At 44.3% G+C, this 21,320-nt stretch overlaps 2 protein-coding genes across 9 annotated transcripts in view; one reads left to right on the forward strand and one right to left on the reverse strand.

Moving 5' to 3' along the window:
• Positions 1 to 7,562, forward strand: part of arhgap21b (Rho GTPase activating protein 21b) — a 28,172-nt gene extending 20,610 nt beyond the window's left edge. Inside the window, exons 21-26 of one of the 6 annotated variants that reach the window (XM_083542487.1) lie at positions 1 to 25; positions 1,058 to 1,099; positions 1,247 to 1,352; positions 4,224 to 4,255; positions 4,361 to 5,577; positions 7,334 to 7,562. The exon at positions 1 to 25 is cut by the window's left edge and continues 101 nt beyond it. In XM_083542487.1, coding sequence (XP_083398613.1) covers positions 1 to 25; positions 1,058 to 1,099; positions 1,247 to 1,352; positions 4,224 to 4,255; positions 4,361 to 5,577; positions 7,334 to 7,541 — 1,630 coding nt within the window. In that variant the 3' untranslated portion in view covers positions 7,542 to 7,562. Of the gene's footprint in view, positions 26 to 1,057; positions 1,100 to 1,246; positions 1,353 to 4,223; positions 4,256 to 4,360; positions 6,698 to 7,333 lie in introns of those variants that run through there. The other 5 variants (XM_083542490.1, XM_083542492.1, XM_083542491.1 and 2 more) reach the window with 5 other exon arrangements.
• An 804-nt stretch (positions 7,563 to 8,366) lies between these two features.
• dpp6b (dipeptidyl-peptidase 6b) overlaps positions 8,367 to 21,320 on the reverse strand; it is a 54,913-nt gene continuing 41,959 nt past the window's right edge. For all 3 annotated transcript variants that reach the window (XM_083542496.1, XM_083542498.1, XM_083542497.1), the window contains exons 9-26: positions 18,405 to 18,559; positions 17,490 to 17,587; positions 17,253 to 17,379; positions 17,051 to 17,089; positions 16,684 to 16,791; positions 16,464 to 16,555; positions 15,775 to 15,822; positions 15,572 to 15,684; positions 14,811 to 14,864; positions 13,900 to 13,998; positions 13,719 to 13,788; positions 12,539 to 12,733; positions 12,132 to 12,186; positions 11,331 to 11,448; positions 10,941 to 10,999; positions 10,789 to 10,861; positions 10,636 to 10,709; positions 8,367 to 10,147 (exon numbers count right to left, since the gene is read on the reverse strand). In XM_083542496.1, the coding sequence (XP_083398622.1) occupies positions 9,998 to 10,147; positions 10,636 to 10,709; positions 10,789 to 10,861; positions 10,941 to 10,999; positions 11,331 to 11,448; positions 12,132 to 12,186; positions 12,539 to 12,733; positions 13,719 to 13,788; positions 13,900 to 13,998; positions 14,811 to 14,864; positions 15,572 to 15,684; positions 15,775 to 15,822; positions 16,464 to 16,555; positions 16,684 to 16,791; positions 17,051 to 17,089; positions 17,253 to 17,379; positions 17,490 to 17,587; positions 18,405 to 18,559 (1,727 nt within the window). In that variant the 3' untranslated portion in view covers positions 8,367 to 9,997. The remainder of the gene's footprint in view (positions 10,148 to 10,635; positions 10,710 to 10,788; positions 10,862 to 10,940; positions 11,000 to 11,330; positions 11,449 to 12,131; positions 12,187 to 12,538; positions 12,734 to 13,718; positions 13,789 to 13,899; positions 13,999 to 14,810; positions 14,865 to 15,571; positions 15,685 to 15,774; positions 15,823 to 16,463; positions 16,556 to 16,683; positions 16,792 to 17,050; positions 17,090 to 17,252; positions 17,380 to 17,489; positions 17,588 to 18,404; positions 18,560 to 21,320) is intronic.

Consider the following 21,320-nt stretch of genomic DNA (forward strand, 5'->3'; position numbering starts at 1 on the left):
GATCGTGGAGACGCTCATTCAACAGGTGTGTGTGTGTGTGTGTGTGTGTGTGTGTGTGTGTGTGTGTGTGTGTGTACGCATTTTATTGTTTTGTTTTTAGAGAGGGTTATAAAAACAGCACAAATTATTCCTTCAATTCTCTCTTTGATTTTGTTTTCTGCATGTCTGTCTGTATGTCTCTGTCTTTGTACTTGTGTGTCTGTCTGTGTGACTGTCTCTGTGTTTGTACTGGTCTCTCTGTCTGTGTGTCTGTCTGTTTGTGTCTCTCTGTCTGTGTGTCTGTCTCTGTCTTTGTACTGGTCTCTCTGTCTGTGTGTCTGTCTGTGTATCGGTCTGTCTGTTTGTGTCTCTCTGTCTGTGTGTCTGTCTCTGTCTTTGTACTGGTCTCTCTGTCTGTCTGTCTGTCTGTCTGTCTCTGTCTTTGTACTGGTCTCTGTCTGTGTGTCTGTCTGTGTATCGGTCTGTCTGTTTGTGTCTCTCTGTCTGTGTGTCTGTCTTTGTCTTTGTACTGGTCTCTCTGTCTGTCTGTCTGTCTCTGTCTTTGTACTGGTCTCTCTGTCTGTGTGTCTGTCTGTGTATCGGTCTGTCTGTTTGTGTCTCTCTGTCTGTGTGTCTGTCTTTGTCTTTGTACTGGTCTCTCTGTCTGTCTGTCTGTGTGTCTGTCTGTGTATCGGTCTGTCTGTTTGTGTCTCTCTGTCTGTGTGTCTGTCTTTGTCTTTGTACTGGTCTCTCTGTCTGTCTGTCTGTCTCTGTCTTTGTACTGGTCTCTCTGTCTGTGTGTCTGTCTGTGTATCGGTCTGTCTGCGTGTCTCTCTGTCTGTGTGTCTGTCTTTGTCTTTGTACTGGTCTCTCTGTCTGTCTGTCTGTCTGTCTGTCTGTCTGTCTCTGTTTTGTACTGGTCTCTCTGTCTGTGTGTCTGTCTGTGTATCGGTCTGTCTGCGTGTCTGTGTGTGTGGTTTTTTTTGTTCTTTGGATACTTTATTTCTTTGTTTTATTCTTTTTCTGTCTTTCTTTAATTCTTCATGTCCATTAAACTTGTTCCTTCTTCCTCCTGCAGTATGACTGGTTCTTTGCAGACGATGGAGATGAGGAACCTGTAGTGAGTATCAGTGAAAACCTGTATTATAATAATAAATCAGTCTTTTAGATTTGTGTAGATGTATTTAAATGTATAAATAGTATTATTAACAGTAATAATGTAATGATTATATTTGTGTGTGTGTGTGTGTGTGTGTGTGATCTGGAGGCGTGTGTGGAGGCGGAGAGCACAGTTCAGTCTCAGCCTGTTCCCAACATCGATCACCTGCTCACCAACATCGGACGCACCGCCCCCTCACCTGGAGACGTCTCAGGTACGTTTACGCCAACCGACTGATCGTGTGTGTGTGTGTGTGTGTGTGTGTGGTAAGGACAGGAAGTGATGTAAAGGTGAGAGAATAGTGTTACCATTACTGAAGTGTGAGCATGAATTAATTTAATGTTAGACACAGTAGGCAGCTACACACACACACACACACACACACACGTTTTTACGTATGCACGCATGCTTCTCATGTCTCAGAGCTTGAAACATGAACTTCCAAAATATTTTAAAACAATCGGATAAAATTTGCACACATTTAAATCTAAGAGCTGTTTTTAACATGGACATAAGACGTGTGTATGAGACGTGTGTGTACGTCTTTTCCTTCAACACTCATGTCATTGTGTCACTGAGTTCATAACTGGTACAAAGTTTTAAGCTCTGATTTTTTAGATATGGCTCATTATCTCAAATTATATTCTCTCATGATCTCATTATTATCTCAGGATTATATTATCTCAGATTATTTTAAATCTCATTATTATCTCAGGTTTATATCTTAGATTATATTATCTCCAATTATATCGCAAGAATGTCTTGTTGCCTTTGAATATGTGAACTATTTTAACAATTTTTCTCTAATTAATAAAAATAAAAGGATTAAGAAATTGGATAAAATAGTTCCTGCCAGAATGTTGTTTTATTTGTTAATTATTATTATTATTTTTTTTTAAACCTCTTTTGTTTTTATTTATTTGAAAAGTTTTTACATTTTCTTTTATATTTTATTATTTTTTGCTTTGAATTCGTCCTTCCACATTATTTTTCCTCCTCCTCCTTCAGCCTGCGTTACGACTCCACTCCTCCTTTCCATTCAGTTCAGTTCTGTTCCTCCCTCTTTCTTCCACTGTCCCAAAGTAAGAAAGAAAAAAGAAGTAAAGAAAGAAAGAGAGCAAAATGAAAATGAGAACTCGTGTGACGTACTGGCTCTCACTCATCTTGTCTCCAGTGTTTTCTTTCTCCTCCCCCTCCCCTCTCCCATGTTCCCTCCCTCTTTTTTGTCCCCTTCTTTGTCCAGCCCTGCTCACACATTACCCAATCTTGACACAGGCCAAGTGGGCGGCGTCTATCACTCGGTGATGTCACTGATGGACTCTGTAATGTCTGTGATGGACAGCTGGGACTGTAGGAAGAAGGAGGAGTGTTGTCCCCAGTGTAGCTGCCTAGTCTGCAGAAACCCACGGTTCTTATAAACGCTTCTTCCAAACAAACAAACAAACGATCCGAGAAAGAAAGAAAGAACGAAACACAAAGCAGTAAAAAAAACAAAAAAAAAGAAAAAAAGAAAATCCATGCTCCTTCTGAGCGAATGTTGAAGAAATCTGGGTTTCTATATATATTTATAAAAAAATATATATATATTGTCATCGTGTTGTTTCTTTGCACGTTTCATATCTTATATAAGATGATGAATTAAGAGAGAGGATACACAGCAGTGATGGTGTCATATGTCTGAAAAGCCTCTTTGCTGTCTCTCGTTGTCTCCGAAGCTGACCGCAAGGAGTTCTAGCATGGTACGCTCTTCCAGGTTTCTCCTCCGAGTCATGTGGCGTCACTGTCCTTCATGTGGGGAAGACTGGGGGGGGGTCCGTTGGCGTGAACATTAACAAACGCATCATAATCATTCGTCGTCTGTTGGTTCGTGTTCGCCCACGTGCTGTCGATCAGCCGAAACATGTTCCAGTGTGAGCCGGTCCGTAGTTACCGTGTTTCATGCAACAAAAAAGCCCACAAACGAACGAAGTAAATTTAATCCCAGTTCGCTGGTATAAGAACCTCCACGCTTCTGGAAAGATGTTCAACCAGATTTTGTGGAGATTCTTTCAGCCACACGGCTGTAAGTAAAGTCAGGTACTGATGTAGGTGAGGAGGCCTGGGGTTCAGTCAGCGTTTACATTCATCATGTTCACTGGAGTTGGAGCTCTATAGGAGATCTTTCACTCCAATCCCTTCAAAGCAGATCTTCATGGAGCTGGCTTTGTGCATTGTCATGCTGAAAGAGGTTTGGGCCACCTGGTTACAGTGAAGGTGGGAAATTCGGGTGTCCCGAGCTGCACTTTTGGCACAAAGCCGCTTTAACACCAGGGTCCGGTGTGGACTTTTGTGGAGCAGTTGGGAGATTATGGGCATGTTTTGGCTGATCGGGTGGGAACAGGGGGGATGATATGGTCTGATCTGATGAAGCTTCTTACACTTTATAAATTATTATTATTATTAGTCACCAGTAGTAACAGTAGGTCCAGATCATCAAACAGTTATTGAGTCAGAGAGACTGATATTAACACAGACCTGTCTGGCGTCTCGGTGTGTCGTCTCAGACGGGATAAAAAAGCTTCATACCATGCTCTGTGTGTGTGTGTGTGTGTGTGTGTGTGTGTGTGTGTGTGTGTGTGTGTGTGTGTGTGTGTGTGTGTGTGTGTGTGTGTGTGTGTGTGGTATTGGTGGAAATGCCGTCTGTGTAAATGTGTGCATGAGCCTGTGTCAATGCAGAGTGCTCATCTGCTCTCTCTTTCTCCTTCTCTCTCGTCTCCACGCTCGCTCTCTCTTTCTCTCGTCTCCTCTCTCTTATCTCCCCCCTCTCTCTCCTTCTCTCTTCTCACTCTCGCTCTCTCGCTCGTTTCCTCTTGCTCGTCTTCTCTCTCTCTCTCTCTCTCTCTCTCTCTCTCTCTCTCTCTCTCTGTGTTTAATGGCTTTGACTGCACTGGTCTCTTGTGTGATGAAATTGTCAGTGATGTCGCTCTCCATGTGGCTTCTCACATTGCTTTTTCTTCCTCTCTCTCTCTCTCACACACACACACACACACACACACACACACACACACACACATTTTAATTATTTTCTTTTTTATTCCATTACCAGATTCCGCTACCAGTGACTCTGCCAAATCAAAGGTGAGTAATTAGATAACTCCAAAAACACATGCACACATGATCAGATTGGGTTTTATCTTTATCTGCTGTGTGTGTGTGTGTGTGTGTGTGTGTGTGTGTGTGCAGCAGGGCTCCTGGGGCTCAGGTAAAGACCAGTACAGCAGAGAGCTGCTGCGCTCGTCCATCTTCGCCAATCGCAAGCGCAAGAAACCCAAAGACAAACCTCAGATGAGCAGCTCGGAGGACGACCTGGACACCAGCTTCTCCAAGAAAGAGCTTCAGGATGAGAGCGTGACCAACAACGATCATAACGAGGAGGCAGAGAGCGATGTAGGGGCGCTCCATCGTCTAGACCGACACCGCGATGACGACGATTCGAGGGTGGAAAAGAACCTCGTCCACGTCCCGAACGAATTCCAATCCGACATCCTGCCTCTGAAAACGGCGCAATTCGACAAACTCGGGAAGATCGAGTCTCCCAAAAAGCACCGGGGGCAGAGAGAGAGAGACGTGGCGCGTGAGAACTCGCTCTCGGACCCTCCGTCCACCTCGCACGACGAGGGCTGCGTTTCCGACCTGGGAACCCTAAACAGCACCAGCTCTCAGGCGTCCGGCCCCCGGCTCCGGAAGGGCCGGACACCGGGGCCGTGGATGGAGAACGCCGGGGCGGAGGTGTGCTCCATCACGTCTGATTACTCCACTACGTCGTCCATGACGTTCCTGACCGGGATCGAGTTTACGGCGCTGAGTCCGGCTCACGATGCCGACGACGAGAGGAGCGAGCTGATCAGCGAGGGCAGGAACATCGACTCGGACAGCGAGAGCAACTTGTCCGTGTTCGCTCTCGCCCGAGACGACGGGGCGTCCGAAGACGTGGTGTCTGTGCGGGAAGAAAGCGGGGTCACGCCTTTCCAGAGCTCCTCCAGCCTCCTGGTGTCTCAGCGCATTGTCGCGGGCGACACGCTGGCGCGCAAGAGAGGCAGCCGACAGAAAACCGAGAGCGAGTCGTCGACGGACGGCGAGTCCCAGATTTCCAAAACGGCGGGAAAAAATGGAAGCGGCGAGAGCGACCCCGTCTGGCGAATCAAAATCACCGACCGGCTCAAGTGTCGACTTCGGGCCTCTGCGGACGACATGTTCGGCGTCGGGGCGCAGCGCACGAGATCTCCCGAGACACGTAGCAAACGCAAGACCAACATCCGCCGGCGCCACACCATGGGCGGCCAGAGAGACTTCGCCGAGCTGTCGGTCCTCACCGGCGCCGAACTCTCCGCCATGGACCGTCTAAAACCCAAATGCAGCTCGCAGGACTTTTCCATCACAGACTGGATCGTCAGAGAGAGGCATCGCACCAGCAACCCAGAAGTCAGCCTGGACGGTTCGGACCTGTTCTCCGGCGGGGCCTCGGGGTCCGGCTCGGGGATGACCAACGGAGAAACGCTCAAAAACTTCAGCTTGGCCTCCGACGCTCATCCACACAAACTGTCTGGGGCGCAGGTGGTGCGCTCGCGCTTTTACCAATACCTGTGAAGGGGTGTGTCATACAGACTTACTGTGTGTGTGTGTGTGTGTGTGTGTGTGTGTGTGTGTGTGTGTGTGAGGTACAGAAAGCGACAAGTTTTTTTTATACATGACGTAAAAAAAGGTACTGACGCAGGTCTCTGAGAGTCAGGAGGAGGAGAGAGACTGATGACTTCTTTTTTCTTTCTTCTTTCTTTCTTTCTTTCTTTCTTTCTTTCTTTCTTTCTTTCTTTCTTTCTTTCTTTCTTTCACTTTCTTTCAACTCCCAGAATGTTTTTCCTAAAAAATTAATTCGACTTGAGGTCTCCGAGTGAAGAGAATTTCCTCTCCCTCTCCCCCCCCCCCCCCCCCCCCGTCTTTCTTCCTCCTTCTCTCGCTCTCTCTCTTTGTCTTTTTTGTCCCCCCCCCGTGTCTTTCTTTTCTACCTTTTTTAACTCTTTGTCTCTATCACCACACACACACACACACACACACACACACACACACACACTCACACTCTCTCTCTCTCTCTCTCTCTCTCTCTCTCTCTCTCTCTGTCTCTCCCTCAGTGAGACGTGATGAATCCCTGGATGTTATGGGACGATTTTGCGGTTTTATTTTTTTGTAACGATTCCACTGGACTGAAGCTGTGAGAGATCAGGGGATGATGATGATGATGATGGGCAGGAGGAAGGTGAACATGTTTCTGGGACAGACGTGATTTTCTGAAGCGTTTTTAAGTGGACGTGATTTTGTCGCAGGTGTAAGAAGGTCTCGGCTCGAACCCCATATGAAGAATGTAGAATGTAACGCGCTCGCTGGAATGTTTTAACTGCGCCCTTTCTGGGTTTTATTATTTTTTTCCTGTTCTTATTATTTGTACAGAGCTTCTAAACATTTCTTCATGAACTTGAATTTTTTTCCCCTCGGTTGTTTTAACTCTTGTGTAGCGTGGTATTTTTTTTTTGAATGTATATGGAATTGAGGCCTCCGATATTAGTGCAGCTGCTTTATCCGTTCTGTTGTGAAAAAAAAAGAGATTTAAAGCAGAATAAAGATACACACTGTATGGCCAAAGGTTTGGAGAAGTCGGGTGTTTCAATACATTTGGCCACACAGTGTCTATTGGTGTGCGTGACAAGCCGATCAGATCCAACAGAGGGCGCCAGTATGCTGAGTTTTTTTCCAGCGCAGCACCCAGAGATGAGATGACCGAGCTCCGTGGGTGTGTTTGGGGCGGCAGGGGGCGTGGTCAAGCACCAGCTAGCGAATGGAGGGTGTGGCCAGGGGAATATCAAAAACCCCCTCTCCCTTTATTCACAATCTGGTGCCTGACCACACCCTTCAGTGTTCTGAAACACTAAAGAGGAAAGAAAACACACACATGCCTTCTATTTTTTTCTTCATGCATTCCACTTCGGTCTTAAACAAAATGACATTTCATTGCTTCAGCCGTTTATTTTTTTTCTTTGTAGTTGTAAAACATAATTTAAGCACGAGGGACCAGACCTTGTGCATCATCTCCTGTGTGTGTGTGTGTGTGTGTGTGTGTGTGTGTGTGTGTGTGTGTGTGTGTGTGTGTGTGTGTGTGTGTGTGAGAGAGTGTGAGAAAGGTCTTGGTTTTCTATCATGCCCTGTCCGCTACAAACGTGGACGAATGAAACACTGGAAAAAAAGAGAAAATAAAATTGCATTGTGTCTGAGGAGCGAGTGCAGGTGTGTTTTACTCCCAGGTGAGTCTCGGAGCTGCTTTTATTCTGACCTCAAGAGTAAACATCAATCTTCTGTGTCTATTTACTGTAAATAATCCAGAGGGTCCTGTCTCTCACGGTCACCTGTTCGTTATCTGATTAATTTAATTAGTTAATTTAGTTATAATGTGAACTACAATTATTTCAATAAAGCTTCAATAGTGCAGGTGAGGACCCTTAAACCAGGCTGAGGAAAAGAGAGAGGAGAAGGAGAAACGCTGAGGAAAAGGAAGGAGGATGGAAGATGGGAATTGGAAGAAAAAGATAAGATGTGAGGAGAGAAAAAGGAAAATGCAGGATTAGAGGAGGTGGTTAAAGAGAGGAGAAGGAGAAACGAGAGAGAGAGCAGGAGGAAAAGAAAATGTGAGAAGAAGCAGGAGTGGGAGAACAGCAGGAGGAAGAGAAGGGAGGTGAGGAGTGGGAGAACAGCAGGAGGAAGAGAAGGAAGGTGAGGAGTGGGAGAACAGCAGGAGGAAGAGAAGGGAGGTGAGGAGTGGGAGAACAGCAGGAGGAAGAGAAGGAAGGTGAGGAGTGGGAGAACAGCAGGAGGAAGAGAAGGAAGGTGAGGAGTGGGAGAACAGCAGGAGGAAGAGAAGGGAGGTGAGGAGTGGGAGAACAGCAGGAGGAAGAGAAGGAAGGTGAGGTTCATGTAATTGAGGAAATATAGTTTACCACTAGATGGCAGAAGAGCGCTGTTCTGTGTGCGTCTCGAGACTGTGGTCTGCAGTGATGTCATAAATCATAAATCAGTGTATTTAAGTCACAAGTCGCCATTTTTCTGTAACACAAAACCCAAAGTTTGTTTATTGAGCCCCATTTTAATAATCCTGTTTAATTATAATACTTGTGTGTAACTGGACATCGAGGAGAAAAAAACAACCCAAGATTTCAAAGTGCTTTATGTACACGTATTACACACACCAGGGAACAAACAGCTGCAGCGTGACACATCTGTACACCGACACACGATTCCACAGAGACACGTCCAGTCCCAAACCACAACACGTAAAAACGCGCCGGAGGGAAAAAAACAAAACAGCAGAACAACAACAAAAACAGACGAGTACACAGACCTTTGAAGTCCAGCATGCTAGGAAGCATATAAAAAAGACCTCCCGAGCTTCGTCACACGTCTGTGTGAAGGAAACCGATTGACTTTGCTGCAGACGTCAACACTGTGGTTTTTGTGCAGGTTGAAGGAAAACCAGGCTGTTTAACACGTGGTGGTGGTGATGATGATGATGATGATCGCTAACCGGAGTGAGCTTCAGCTTCAGAGTGAAGGATATGATTCGGATTGAACGCAGCGCTAATTACTGCCAAAAGTGGAAGTTTTGAGTTCACACACACTCAGACTTGTGCTGCACACGGTTTTCGTTGTTATAGATATTTATCACCGTTATGATCTGGTGGAGTTTTGACGTTAATGAAGCTCGAATGTGGGGCGTCAGTGATAAAATGGAGCTCCTCTACGGGGAACGTGTGTGAGGTCTGATTTAACACGTTGACTGATGGGTGGAGTCTGAGATCTGTAGTGTGTGTGTGTGTGTGTGTTACAGCTTCACTCCAGTAAGGCACAGTGACTGAAATTAGAGCATTAGAATGCCCCGCCCCCTTTTCAAAATCACATCGGACGAAGCTCCGCCCCTAAAACCTGCACACGAGTCGTTTCTGACTCCGGCGTCTGGACTGGACCAGGACCAGGACCAGGACCAAGGACAACACTGGGGACGACAGACACTTTTCCAGTATCGGTATCTCCGTGTTTTCCAGATCATGTTAACGTAGATTTCAAACCGCCCGGATTGTGACGTGTAGCTATAACACTGATATGTAGCGTATAAGACTCATAGCTTTGATTTGTTAAATATATGAATATGCTAGAAAACATGTTTTGGGGTTTTCCAGCTGTTCTGGATCTCAGTTCTGCCTTCATTTGTGCTGTTTGTCAGGACGCCGTCAACATGGTAGACTTTGTGCCGGAACTTAGAAACTTACAAAGACGGTTTTTTTCCTGTTCGTGGCGTTGCTACGGTTATTACTGATAATTAGCGTAATGATGATTGTACACACACACACACACACACACACACACACACACACACACACACACACACACACACACACACAATCTGGAAAACACGGTAATCTCTGTAACACGTGAAATGTCCTGCACTGCTCTCTGCAGCATTTTGTGCTATATTTATCCTCCACACAGCTGTAACTCCTAGCTCTGCCCACACGAGGGCGCTGTCCAGGTTCATCAGGAAGGAATGGGAGGAAGGAAATCTCTCTCTCTCGTCCCTCCTCAGTTCTCAGAGGTGAGGCCTTATCGCTCCATGCAGATGCTCCATCCTGAACCATGGAGATGATGAAGATGATGAGGAGGAGGATGAAAAATTACATGATGCAGGTTTATTAGAATTTTTTTTTTTTTTTTTTTTTTTTTTTTTTTTTTTTTTTTTTAGAGAAATAAACGTTATCGCAGTTTGTGTTCTCGCGTTCGCCGATTTTAGCCATCCTCCTCCTCTTCCTGCTCCAGCTCCTCCTCCGTGATCATCTCCGGCGGCCTGAAGCACACCTCGAAGAAGTTGACGAGCGACTGGTCCAGGTGCTGCCGGGAGACGTCGGACTGCAGCTGGTGCCCCTCGTCAGGGTAGATCTGACCAGAAGATCAGAAAGTTGTTTGGGTGTTAGAGTTACACAGAATACAAAGTCAGGCACTATGTTCTACACTATGTGGCCAAAACTTTATGGACACCTGACCATAAGGTTATGTGCCTTTTAAAGATCTTATTTGGTCTTCATTTGCTCTTATAAGAATCTCCACTCTTCTGGGAAGATGTTCCACTAGATTTCTGGAGTGTGGAGATGATTTTAGCCTCAAGGCTGTTATAGTCAGGTACTGATGTAGGTGAGGTTCACAATCATCTCAAGTGTTCAACAGCATGGAGCTCTATAGCAGATCTTCATGGAGTCAACATTTTGGAGAAGAGCCAAATATATGTGTGGAAGTCGGGTGTCCCAATACTTTTGGTGGGACAGTGTGCATTCAACTCTAGTGAGAAACAAATCGTCTCACCAGGATTTAAGTAGCTATAAGTATCTTCTGGACTGAACTGGTGTAATAAATAGAATGTTTGATGGTACCTGCAGCGTGTAATTGGCCGCCTTCTTTATTAAATAGTTGATGAGTTTAGCCGTGTGCTGGAAGTGAACGTTTTCTGTGAAGACGAGGAGGACATGAGCGTTATTCACTATGAAAGCAAACCGATCGGAGCAGAAACGAGGAGTCGAACTCACCGTCTGCTGTCGGGTGAATAATTAAAAAACTCTTCTCCTCCAGCTGACCTGCTCTATGAGCTAAACTCGTCATCTGGAAAAGAACAGATGGACACAATGAGAACAAGAGGTGTGTGTGTGTGTGTGTGTGTGTGTGTTAGGAACAGATTTACCTCGTACACTCTGGGATTGGATCGTGGAGATCCTAAATAACGCTCAGAGAACGCTGAGGCTGCGAAAACCACACAGAGGTTAGAACATGAACGATGGTGTGATGCGCCCGAGTGTTTTATTTTTGGAAAACGTCTTCTAGTTCTCAGATAAAGCAGCGATAAACTACAGCTCCCTCACCTGCAGCTCGTTTTGCCAAAAGAAAAAATCTTCTGACTGACTCCTTGTGAAATAATGAAATGTCAGGTGAGGTTTTTTCTTTATCCATTAAATAAACCGTTACTATAGAAACGGGACACTCTAAATGACATACTATGAGAAGGTTGTGTTGGTTTCCGGAGTGCTGTAGTGTAAACAGAATAACACACTCGGACGTGTTCGGTGTGTTTTACCGTAGAGACTGAAATCGGTGATGGGTGAAACGGCCGCTCCACATTTAAACTTCAAGTTGTGTTTGAAGAGCGAATCCTCGGAGTTCAGCAGGAGGCTGGCCAGGTATCCACCATACACCTGCAGGAGGACAAGAAAACACCCACACACACTGTCAAAGGAGAGAAAAAAAAACAGTACACCGATCTGAACCCGTCTAGACGCCTGATTTAAATCTGATCTATATAGTCCGCATTCATTCCGATCTCCGTCCTCCTTCAGCTTTCCTTGAACGGGTTTTAATAATCCATCTGGTGGCGCAGCGGGATTCCTGATTATACCACCACGCTTCTGCTTCCTCTTCGCTCGAGCAGCTCTTCTCTCTTCTCTTCCGTTCTCTCACGAGCGCCGCATCGGCTCCAATTATCTCCGCTTTCAAACACCGCTCTCCTGGAACTCGCTCTCGAGTCACTCTTTCTCCTGAACAACATCAAACAAGGCTGAGAGGAGCCTCTGCTCCGGGAACGCTCGCCTTCCAAAGCCGCGTGCGTGTATTTTAAATGAACGATAAACGTTTGAATAGAGGAGTGACGGAGGAGAAGTGTCTGTGATCTTGTGACATTCTGATGATCTGGTGATCTTACAGAGGATCTTGAGGTTCTCTCAGATCTTCTGATCAGAACCAGACTGAGACGAGGAGTGATGGAGATTCACTGATGTGTCGAGGAACATTTTGACTGTGTCTATTTTATTCTGACTGATAAAGATGTGCTCTTGGGTTGTGTGTGTGTGTGTGTGTGTGTGTGTGTGTGTGTAGATCTCACCCGCCCGTACACTCCGATCCTGCTCTTGTCGATGTACGACTCTTTAGTTATGATGCTGCAAGAAAAGAAAGAAAAGAACGACTGAACGCACCACTGTTCCAAATAAAAGTAGGGCACCTACATAGGGTGGAAGGGTATCAAGGGAGTGGTTGTGCCCCAGACACATCATCAGTCACACTCAGGATATAAACATTCTCACGATATCCCCAAAATCCAGTTCATTAATAGCGAGATGTTTGGAAAGGGGGCGGAGCTAAAACACAATCGTTTTGACGTTACCGCGAGATGTGAACCTCAAACCCGAACATCAGAATAACGATCCGTATAATCACGCGTTTCCCGAATAACAAACCAGTGTGGGTGCACATGTGAACGGTTTTCTAACTTCCATAGCGTTTAAAGTGTACCTGAGCGCCTCCAGCTGGTCGATCTCCTCGAACTCTCCGAGTTTCCTCTTGATCCGGTGCAGCAGGTTGGTGCCCTGAAAGCCGCTGCCCCGCCCATCAAACCGCATCACGATGGTGCTGTAGGAGCTCACCAACACCATCGGCCAGTCCACCTGGAACTGCTCCGTCACCACCTGTCCACCGGGGGTACCGTCACTGTCTCACACACACAGTGTATAGAGTGAAGAGAGCGCTTACAAATAAACGATGTTACATAAATGCACATTTATAGTGATTATTGTCAATAAATACATTAATTTAGTAAAGAAAATCTTACAGATATTAAATAAATAAATGTTATTAAAGTGAAAACAATACAAAGAAATGAATAATTACACAAAACACACAGTTTAGATTTTCTTTATAATATTGATATTTTTATTTAATTTTTTTTAATTAAACACACTTCCTGTTGTGTGTTTCTAATGTTCTCGCTTTTTCCGCTACAGAACCGGATCACGTTTCTGGACTCCATGATCAGCATGAGCTCTCAGCAGGGTTCGTGCTCTGAGGGTTCAACCGGAGTTCAGCTTCAGCCTCGTTATCGCGAACACGCAGCTGAATCACGTGCTCAGGCAGTCGCTTCGGAAAACACAAGTGTTAAAGGGGCGACTTGATCATCAGCGTTTTTATCATTTTTTTGGAAACTTCCAAGAAGATATGAGAATCCATCCAACCTTCAGGACACTTTAATCAGACAGAGATGATTCTTAGACGCCGATTTCCATCTCCTGCTTTTACTGTCACATCTCAGATTAACGATCGATGCCTATGACACCCGACGTTTCCAGAAACTTGTTCTTCCTCAAACCGTTCCTACAAATTCACAATTGTGTAGGACGTCTTTGGATGCAGGAGCATGACATTTTCCTTTCACTTGAACTAGGAGACCCAAACCTGCTTTCCATGGGTTGGAGTGGAAGATCTCCTGCTATAGAGCTCCAACCCTACTGAACACCTCTGGGATGTTCCATGGTGTGATGTAAGATCTCTGGGTCACAGTGTAATTTACACACGATGTCATCAGATAATATATTAAACAACCCCCCTCAGTCAGGACTATTTTGTGTGTGTGTGTGTGTGTGTGTGTGTGTGTGTGTGTGTGTGTGTGTGTGTGTGTGTGTGTGTGTGTGTGTCTTACACCAGCAGCAGTAGGGGATAATGAGCCGTGTCCGTAAACGCTGCAGGTTTCAGGATCTGGATGGTCAAAGCTGTGGAGGGAATCGTAGAGTTTACATGGATGATCTCACACACACACACACACACACACACACACACACACACACAGAGTGTACAATAACCCTATTGCTGTAAAAGCGTACTGTAATCATCGATGGTGATCTCCTGATACTCCACTCTGGGCATCTGCATGGAGCTGAGGCTGGAGTTTAGCGGTTCGTTGGTCTCCACGTCCAGCAGCTCTGAAACACAAGCACCGCCGTCGTTAACGTTCGATTTGAAAAAGCTCACGTACACATTCCAAGCTTTTGGAACTGCTACATGACCCAGTTTCTGTTTCTGATCTCGTCTCATTTCATCATGGAACTTCAGAGGAACTCGGTCCGGTTTTTACCCCCTCTACATGCTGAGCTGTGCGTTCTGATTGGTCAGAAGGAAGGTGGTGATTATTATTATTATTACTATTATTTTATAAGGAAGTGCAGGTTTATATGGATGGGCTCGTTCTGGTACGTTATGGTTTCCATAGCAACATCTCGATCAGGAGGATGTATATTATTTCTTTTCTTTTTTTCTTTGTGACATTTTCCTTTCTTTCATTTCTCTCATCTTCAGGTGTTCAGGTGTTCAGTATTCAGTTTTCCGAGATGTTGCACAGCATTAATTGTAACTATAATCAGATAAAAAGTGTGGTGTGTTAATTTATTCAATATCAATAGTTTAAGAGGAATAAAACAATAAGGAAAATAAGATTCAGAATGGTAACAGTGACTCCGGAATCTTCTCTGGAATCTTCTTGTTTTGGTTCTGGAGCTCAAACCCAACACGTCTGATTCAGACTCACTCCCGTATCCCCGTACCCCCACCCCCTCGGGTAGATGCACGGTGACCTTGTTTCCTTGGTAACCGTATCTCATCACTTGTCACGTGCAGCTCATGTACAGGTGACGAGGTTTGAGGGTGCTAAAAGGGTCGAGGAATAAGATCTGGAGGAGGTCATTTTAAAAAAGAAGTTGCTTTTTGTCACACGGACGATTGTAAACAGGACACTCACTCTGATAGAGTCGGTCTCGGGTGCTGTAGACGGCTGTGTAGGGGACTGTGGGACCTGCAGGGAGGGAAGGAAGGAAGTGATTAGTGCTAAAATACCGCCAGTGTTCGTGTTTAATTACGGCGAATCAATGACTCACTGAATGATTTGTGCAGCTCGCAGAACAAGTGACGTGAATGGTAGTGAGAAGCTGGTGAACGCTGTGTGTGTATAAAGTGAAGCGGTGTAAAGAACACACACCGTCTGTGCTGTAGCGTGCACTCAGACTCACACCTGATTAATTACAGCTCTGTGTTTTGTCCTCGTCTCGGAGGGCTCGCGACCGTCTCCGGGTTTCGCTCTAAATGCACATTATCATTAGTGATAAAAGGCTCAGCTCGAGGCTCATCCGATTAATAAGCTCAGCGTCGGGGCAGCAAATCGCGCTAAGCAGATCAGACGCCATGGCAACCAGGTCTTACTGCGCCGATCGAAACCACAGCGTGGAGCGTGTGAGGAGTAATGCACTGCGAGCGGTGAGGAGACACTACCTGACACACATCTGTCTACATTTATTCCAAACTATCGACTCGATGCTTCTGTGAGGTCAGAGACGTGCCGAAGCTGACAGCTCGCTGAGAAGAAGATGAAGAACACGTGAATGCTTCACTAAACGGTTCAGTGATCTGCTGTACGGAGTTCTCTGGTGGGTAGAAAACGAAGTGAGGAGAGCAAATGTTCTTCAGCTCTGTGCTGCTGGAAAAGGGACTGATGTGGATTCTGACCTTTACAGTTGAGGAGGAAGTAGTTGGCATCGGGGCTGAAGGTCCCGCTTACGAAGCCGCAGCCGAACTCGCAGGACAGGCAGCGGCGGTTAAACGAGCCCGTGGTGTACGCGCTGAAACACAACACGTCCTCCTCATCATCATCATCATCTTCACATAGTAATAAGATCAATAATACACAGCAAAAACACAGAGGAGCATACCTGTACAGGTGTCGCCGTTTTGGATTGTCCTCCGTGCTCAGGAAATACCTGTCAATCACAACACCACAGGGTCACAGCTGACGACACGCTAACATCAGAGCATGTGTTCAACATCTGACGCACATCTGTACACACCCTACAGTAATGATGATTATCAATTCATTTATTTATTTATTAATCAAATGAAAAGAACAAAATTTAAAGAAAAAAAGCCTCAACACTGCCTTCAGATGTAACAAATTATTATTATTGTTATTATTATTGTTATAAGACAGGGCTATAAAACGGTAAATGATTATTTTCAGTAGAATACTATATTTTTTGTTGTCATTTTATTTCTTTTTGTCTTTTTAATCAAAATATTTGTATAGTATTTTTGTATATAAAAAAAATCCAACAGATTTTTTCTACTAGAAAAATGAGAACATTCCCTTATGATGTAAAAAAATATACAACTTTTGACTTTTTAAAGTGAAATGAAAGAGAGCTACATTTATTACGATTCATTTCCTGGTTATTGATCTGTCTGTTTTTACTAATAAAGATAAAATATGAACAATATAAATATTAAAATGTTGCCTGAATACAGAACACTGTAGTGAAAATTGGGCTTTAGTTAAGCTGTTTGAGCCGTGTGTGTGTGTGTGTGTGTGTGTGTGTGTGTGTACAGGTCAGTGTATGACACTTACACCAGCTGTGTGTCCTCATCGTACGCTAAAATCTCAGTAACGTCCCAATCCCCCGACGTCAACGACTGCAGCGTGTCTGAGCTACTGTTAGGCTGAAACACACACACACACACACACACACAGTCACACACATTTTGCTTCATTTGTAGGATAAGTAAATGATGGCGAGCAAAGCAGGCATGATCACAGCACACAGGTGTGTGTGTGTTTGTGTGGTCACCTGTGAGGTGGACATGGAGATGTGGTAGAACTTCCCTCGACCACCCTGTGGCACTGCACGGGTGAAGAAGAACCTAAGGCCATCTCTGGAGAACAGCGGAGCTTCATTCTGCGTTTAAGAGAATAAACCATTCTAAACACACACACTTGTGTCCTTCTCTAGAACGTCCCTCATGCAGGTGGAGGAGACCGTGAAGATGGTGAAAGAAGGTGGAGATGGTGCAGATGGCAAAGTTGGTGGTGGTGGAGATGGTACAGATGGTGCAGGTGGTAAATGTCGGTGGAGGTCTTTGAGATGGTGCAGGTGGTGGAGATGGCTCAGTTGTGGTAGAAGTGGTGAAGGTGTAGTAGAAGGTGAAGTGACTCACCTGTCTGTGCAGCCAGCTCTCACTCTCATCCTCATGTTTCTGAAAAGACAAACACATCCTCTTCTTTTACACACACACGCACGCACGCACACACGCACCTCCAACACTGGAGGCTCCTTTAGCTACAGTTTAAATGTGTCTCCTTACAGAAAACACATTACTCTGGAAATGATATGGTATCAAACCAATCAGAAGTGCAGACCTTGGTGCAGATCCCTGTGGTGGCTTCACACAGGGTGAGGATGGAGTTGTTCTGCGCGCGGTTCAGCCAGTTCACTGCCAGTTTGGTACTGGTAGCCCACTTCACCATGGTGATGTAATACTCCTTGCTGAGAGGGGACGCACAACACAACACAACACAACACACGTGATGAAGATATTAGATGTGACGAGGTAGCTTCTACTCCTATCTTACACTAATAAAAAAAAAGTGACTGACCCGATCCTGGGGTCCTCTGGCTTCTTCATACGGACGGTGTGTAGGGGCCCGTTTAGACTCACAACCGATACGTGGACGTCAGGGTTCTCCTCTCCAGCCTGCCAGAGGAACATCACACCACATCCCATCCCAATTTATCTCCACCAACCAGGGTTTACACACTGAATGACGGATTCGCTTCTGACACCTTTAAACATCATTTCCTTCTTAGGAAACACACTACATTGCCAAAGTTTTTAAACCCTATTTGGTTCTTCTCCAAACTGTTAACACAAAGTTGTATCACACAAGTGTATCTGACATCACTGGATGCATGAGCATGACATTTTCCCTTCACTTGAACTAGGAGACCCAAACCTGTTAAAGCATGACAATGCCCCTGTGCAGAAAGCTAGCTCCATGAAGATCTGCTTTCCATGGGTTGGAAGATGTGGAAGATCTCCTGCTATAGAGATATTGAACACCGTTGGGATGAATATGAAAGCTGACTACACCCCAGAGCTCCTCACCTTCTCACCTACATCAGTACCTGACTTTACTAACACCCTTGTGAGCACAAATCTCCACAACAATCTGGTGAAACATCTTCCCAGAAGAGTAAAGGCTATTAAAACAGCAAATAGATCTAAACATTTGGCCCTATAGTGTATAGTGTAGGAATGTGTGAGGCTTAATGAACAACTGAAGATTCAATTATGTTAATTAGGTTCAATTCTCATGTGTGTGTGTGTGTGTGTGTGTGTGTGTGTGTGTGTGTGTCGTACCTCATCAGTGCAGCTGTCTAATTTGGAACACACACAACTCGCTGCATTACGATGAGTTCCTTATGTTCCTCAATGTTACGTGTGTGTGTGTGAGTGTGTGTGTGTGTGTGTGTGTGTGTGTGTGTGTGCGCGTGAGTGTGTGTGTGCTCACTTTAGGGTAGCGGTACTCCTGTACTCCAGGGTACAGGCCGCTAGTGAACATGGGGATCTCCATCCTGGGCACCAGAGTGTCATTGATTGTAGCGTAGGCGAGCCGGAGACCATCTGGGGACCACCAGTGTGCGATGTGAGACCTGAAGATCTCCTCTGCAAAACAAACCGATCAAAAAATAAATAAATAAATAAATATATATACAGAAAAATACATAAATATTAAGCAGGTTATAAATTAGTAATTTAATGATTTTAAACTGATTAAATAAAAAACATGTAATTGGATTAATTAATTTAATAATCAATTGTTTTTTATATGCTCAAATAAATGCATTTTAATAAACAAGTAAAGACAAAAATAAAATTTTTCTGTATATTTATTTGCTGAATTACTCAAATAATCAAATATTTAATGATAAATCAATCAGTAAAAATATACATGTAACAAATTCATTAGTGATAACCAATTAACTCATTAATCAATTAAATGATCAAATAAAAAATAATAAGTAAAAAAAAAAAAAAATAAATAAAAAAAAACCACAGACACTGATCCAAACTAATAGTCCCAAAGAGAGCAGCTCGAAGCCTTCCTGTGAAAAGTGTGATTTCCTCCTGGGAAACCTGAGTCGATGTGACTCTGATATGAGTCGATGTGACTCTGATATGAGTCGATGTGACTCTGATATGAGTCGATGTGACTCTGATATGAGTCGATGTGACTCTGATATGAGTCGATGTGACTCTGATATGAATTTGATGATGGGAAAAGGGTTTCACTCCGTGACCTCGGTGTTTAAAAAAGCCTTAACTGCAAATATAAGCAGAGAGTAAAAGGGCGTGGCTGTGATGGATTGTCCCCCGCTGACTGTTGCTGCTCTTGCTCAGGAGCTCCATCCATCACCACATAAATCTGAGCGAATCCCATCAGGGAGCTGCAGCGTGTAAAATACGACCAGCTGCATCAGGATGAGGAGACGTGCTGCTCGGCCATTACGGAACCATTAAACACAGCTAAAGTCCCAGGAGAAAACCTCAGCTGCCGAAAGTGTTTGTTTTGGGCTCCATGGATGCCGCTGTGAGGGTGGTGCTGTTCCTGTACACTTCTCGGGTTATGAGCTTCAGAATCCTAATCGTTAGCGCTGACCCAATTTTCTCTTCATTTTCCAAAGAATCAATGGTTTGACCCGATGAGCTCCAAATCTGCTACAGCCGCCGGCTTTAAGTAAATTAAAGGTGCAGTGTGTAATATTTCAATCACTAGTGGGAAAATTTATCAGTTACCACAACGCAGCTAAATCTTGATTTAAAATTTTTTTATTGAAAGATTTTCTTCAGAAGGCAAGAACTTAGGAACGTGTCTCGTCTAACTTTGATGGTGTTTTCTATAGATGCTGGAGTTGGCTGACCCAGAGAAAGCTTTCAAAAACAAAAAAAAGTTCTAGAAACCCAGGGAAAGCTTTTAAAATCCAGGGAAAGCTTTAGAACCTAGAAATGTTAAGAGCTATCCAAAAAAAAAAACAACAACAACAACGGAAAGCTCTAGAAAACAGACAAAAAAACTCTAAGAAATGCAGTATTGTGTAGGAAAGAAGGTCAGTGTGGTGGCCACAGAAGACCACAGAAGACCACAGGGTGGCAGTAGAGCTCCGTTATGGTTTCATCAACGCCTCAATATTTACAGCACACAAGCTAAAATGTACGTTTTCCTGTTTGATATAAAAGATATAAAATCTCACAGATGGAGGAAACCCGGACGAGTATGTCAAAAGAAAAAAACCTGAGTTAATTATAGAAAGGCTGCAAAAAAATTAATAACTTTCGGAATAATCAAGAGCATAAAAGCAAGAAATATGAAACAATCCTAAGAGAAAATAAAAAAGAAACAAACAAACAAACATGCAAAAAAAAAGTTGACATTTCGAAATGATTCAGTAAAAATGATTTTTTTCTAAAGGTCATGGCGAGTCTTTATCCCCTCACACGTTTCTATTTATGTAGCGTGTGAATAGAATAGAAAGATTTAGAAGAAATAATGCTTTTTCCCCCTCCCTCTCTCCCTCTATAACGCTGCCTCTGGGCTTTTCTCTTTCTCCAGAGAACCCGATATTCATCTCCTGCTCAGAATTGATTATCTACCTTTTAAAAAAATAACTGAGAGAAAGAGAGAGGGAGGGAAGAGAGACAGGGACAGAGATGGAGTGAGAAAGAGAGAGTGAAAGAGAAAGTTTGAGAGACAGACAGAGAGATGGAGAGAGATGGAGAAACAGAAAGAAAAACAGATTGAGAAAGACAGAGACATATATATATATATATATATATATATATAGAGAGAGAGCGAGAGAGAGAGAGAGAGAGAGCAATGAAAACACACAAACTGGATATATAGATAATAAAAGAGAAAGAGGAGAGAGAAAGAGAGAGAGCGTCAGAGTGAGAAATGAAAAAGTAAGAGGATTTATGAGGCGTGTCTCATCAGAGCAGGGCCTCGGGGTGGACGCGTCTCACTTTCACGTGTGAGAGACGGATACGCCGGGATTCATCACAGCTCCACTCGAGGCTGCTACGGAAGAACGACAAAATCCTCTTCTTCTATCCATCTATCTGTCTATTCCTGTCGTTTGAATTTGAAATCTGTGTAAAGATTAATATTTACACGTTTGGTTCACATTTTTGTTGAAAGTCTCTGTGCGTCAGATTTCCCAGACGAAGTCTAGACAGTTTAGCGATTTGGGGCACATCACCAAAAGCTCCGAGCTTCTCTTCCAAATCCTCTTTTGTTGTCGTTATTGAGGTCATGATCCGAGTTTTTAACGGTACACGAGGAGATTTTAAAGAAATAAAGCCAGCAGGAGGAACCTGTGTTACAGACAATAAATAGTGTATGAAGTGAATCAATGCTAGTTTGTTTTGC

The sequence above is a fragment of the Silurus aristotelis genome, assembly GCF_946808225.1.
Source record: "Silurus aristotelis genome assembly, chromosome: 5".
NCBI lineage: Eukaryota > Metazoa > Chordata > Actinopteri > Siluriformes > Siluridae > Silurus > Silurus aristotelis.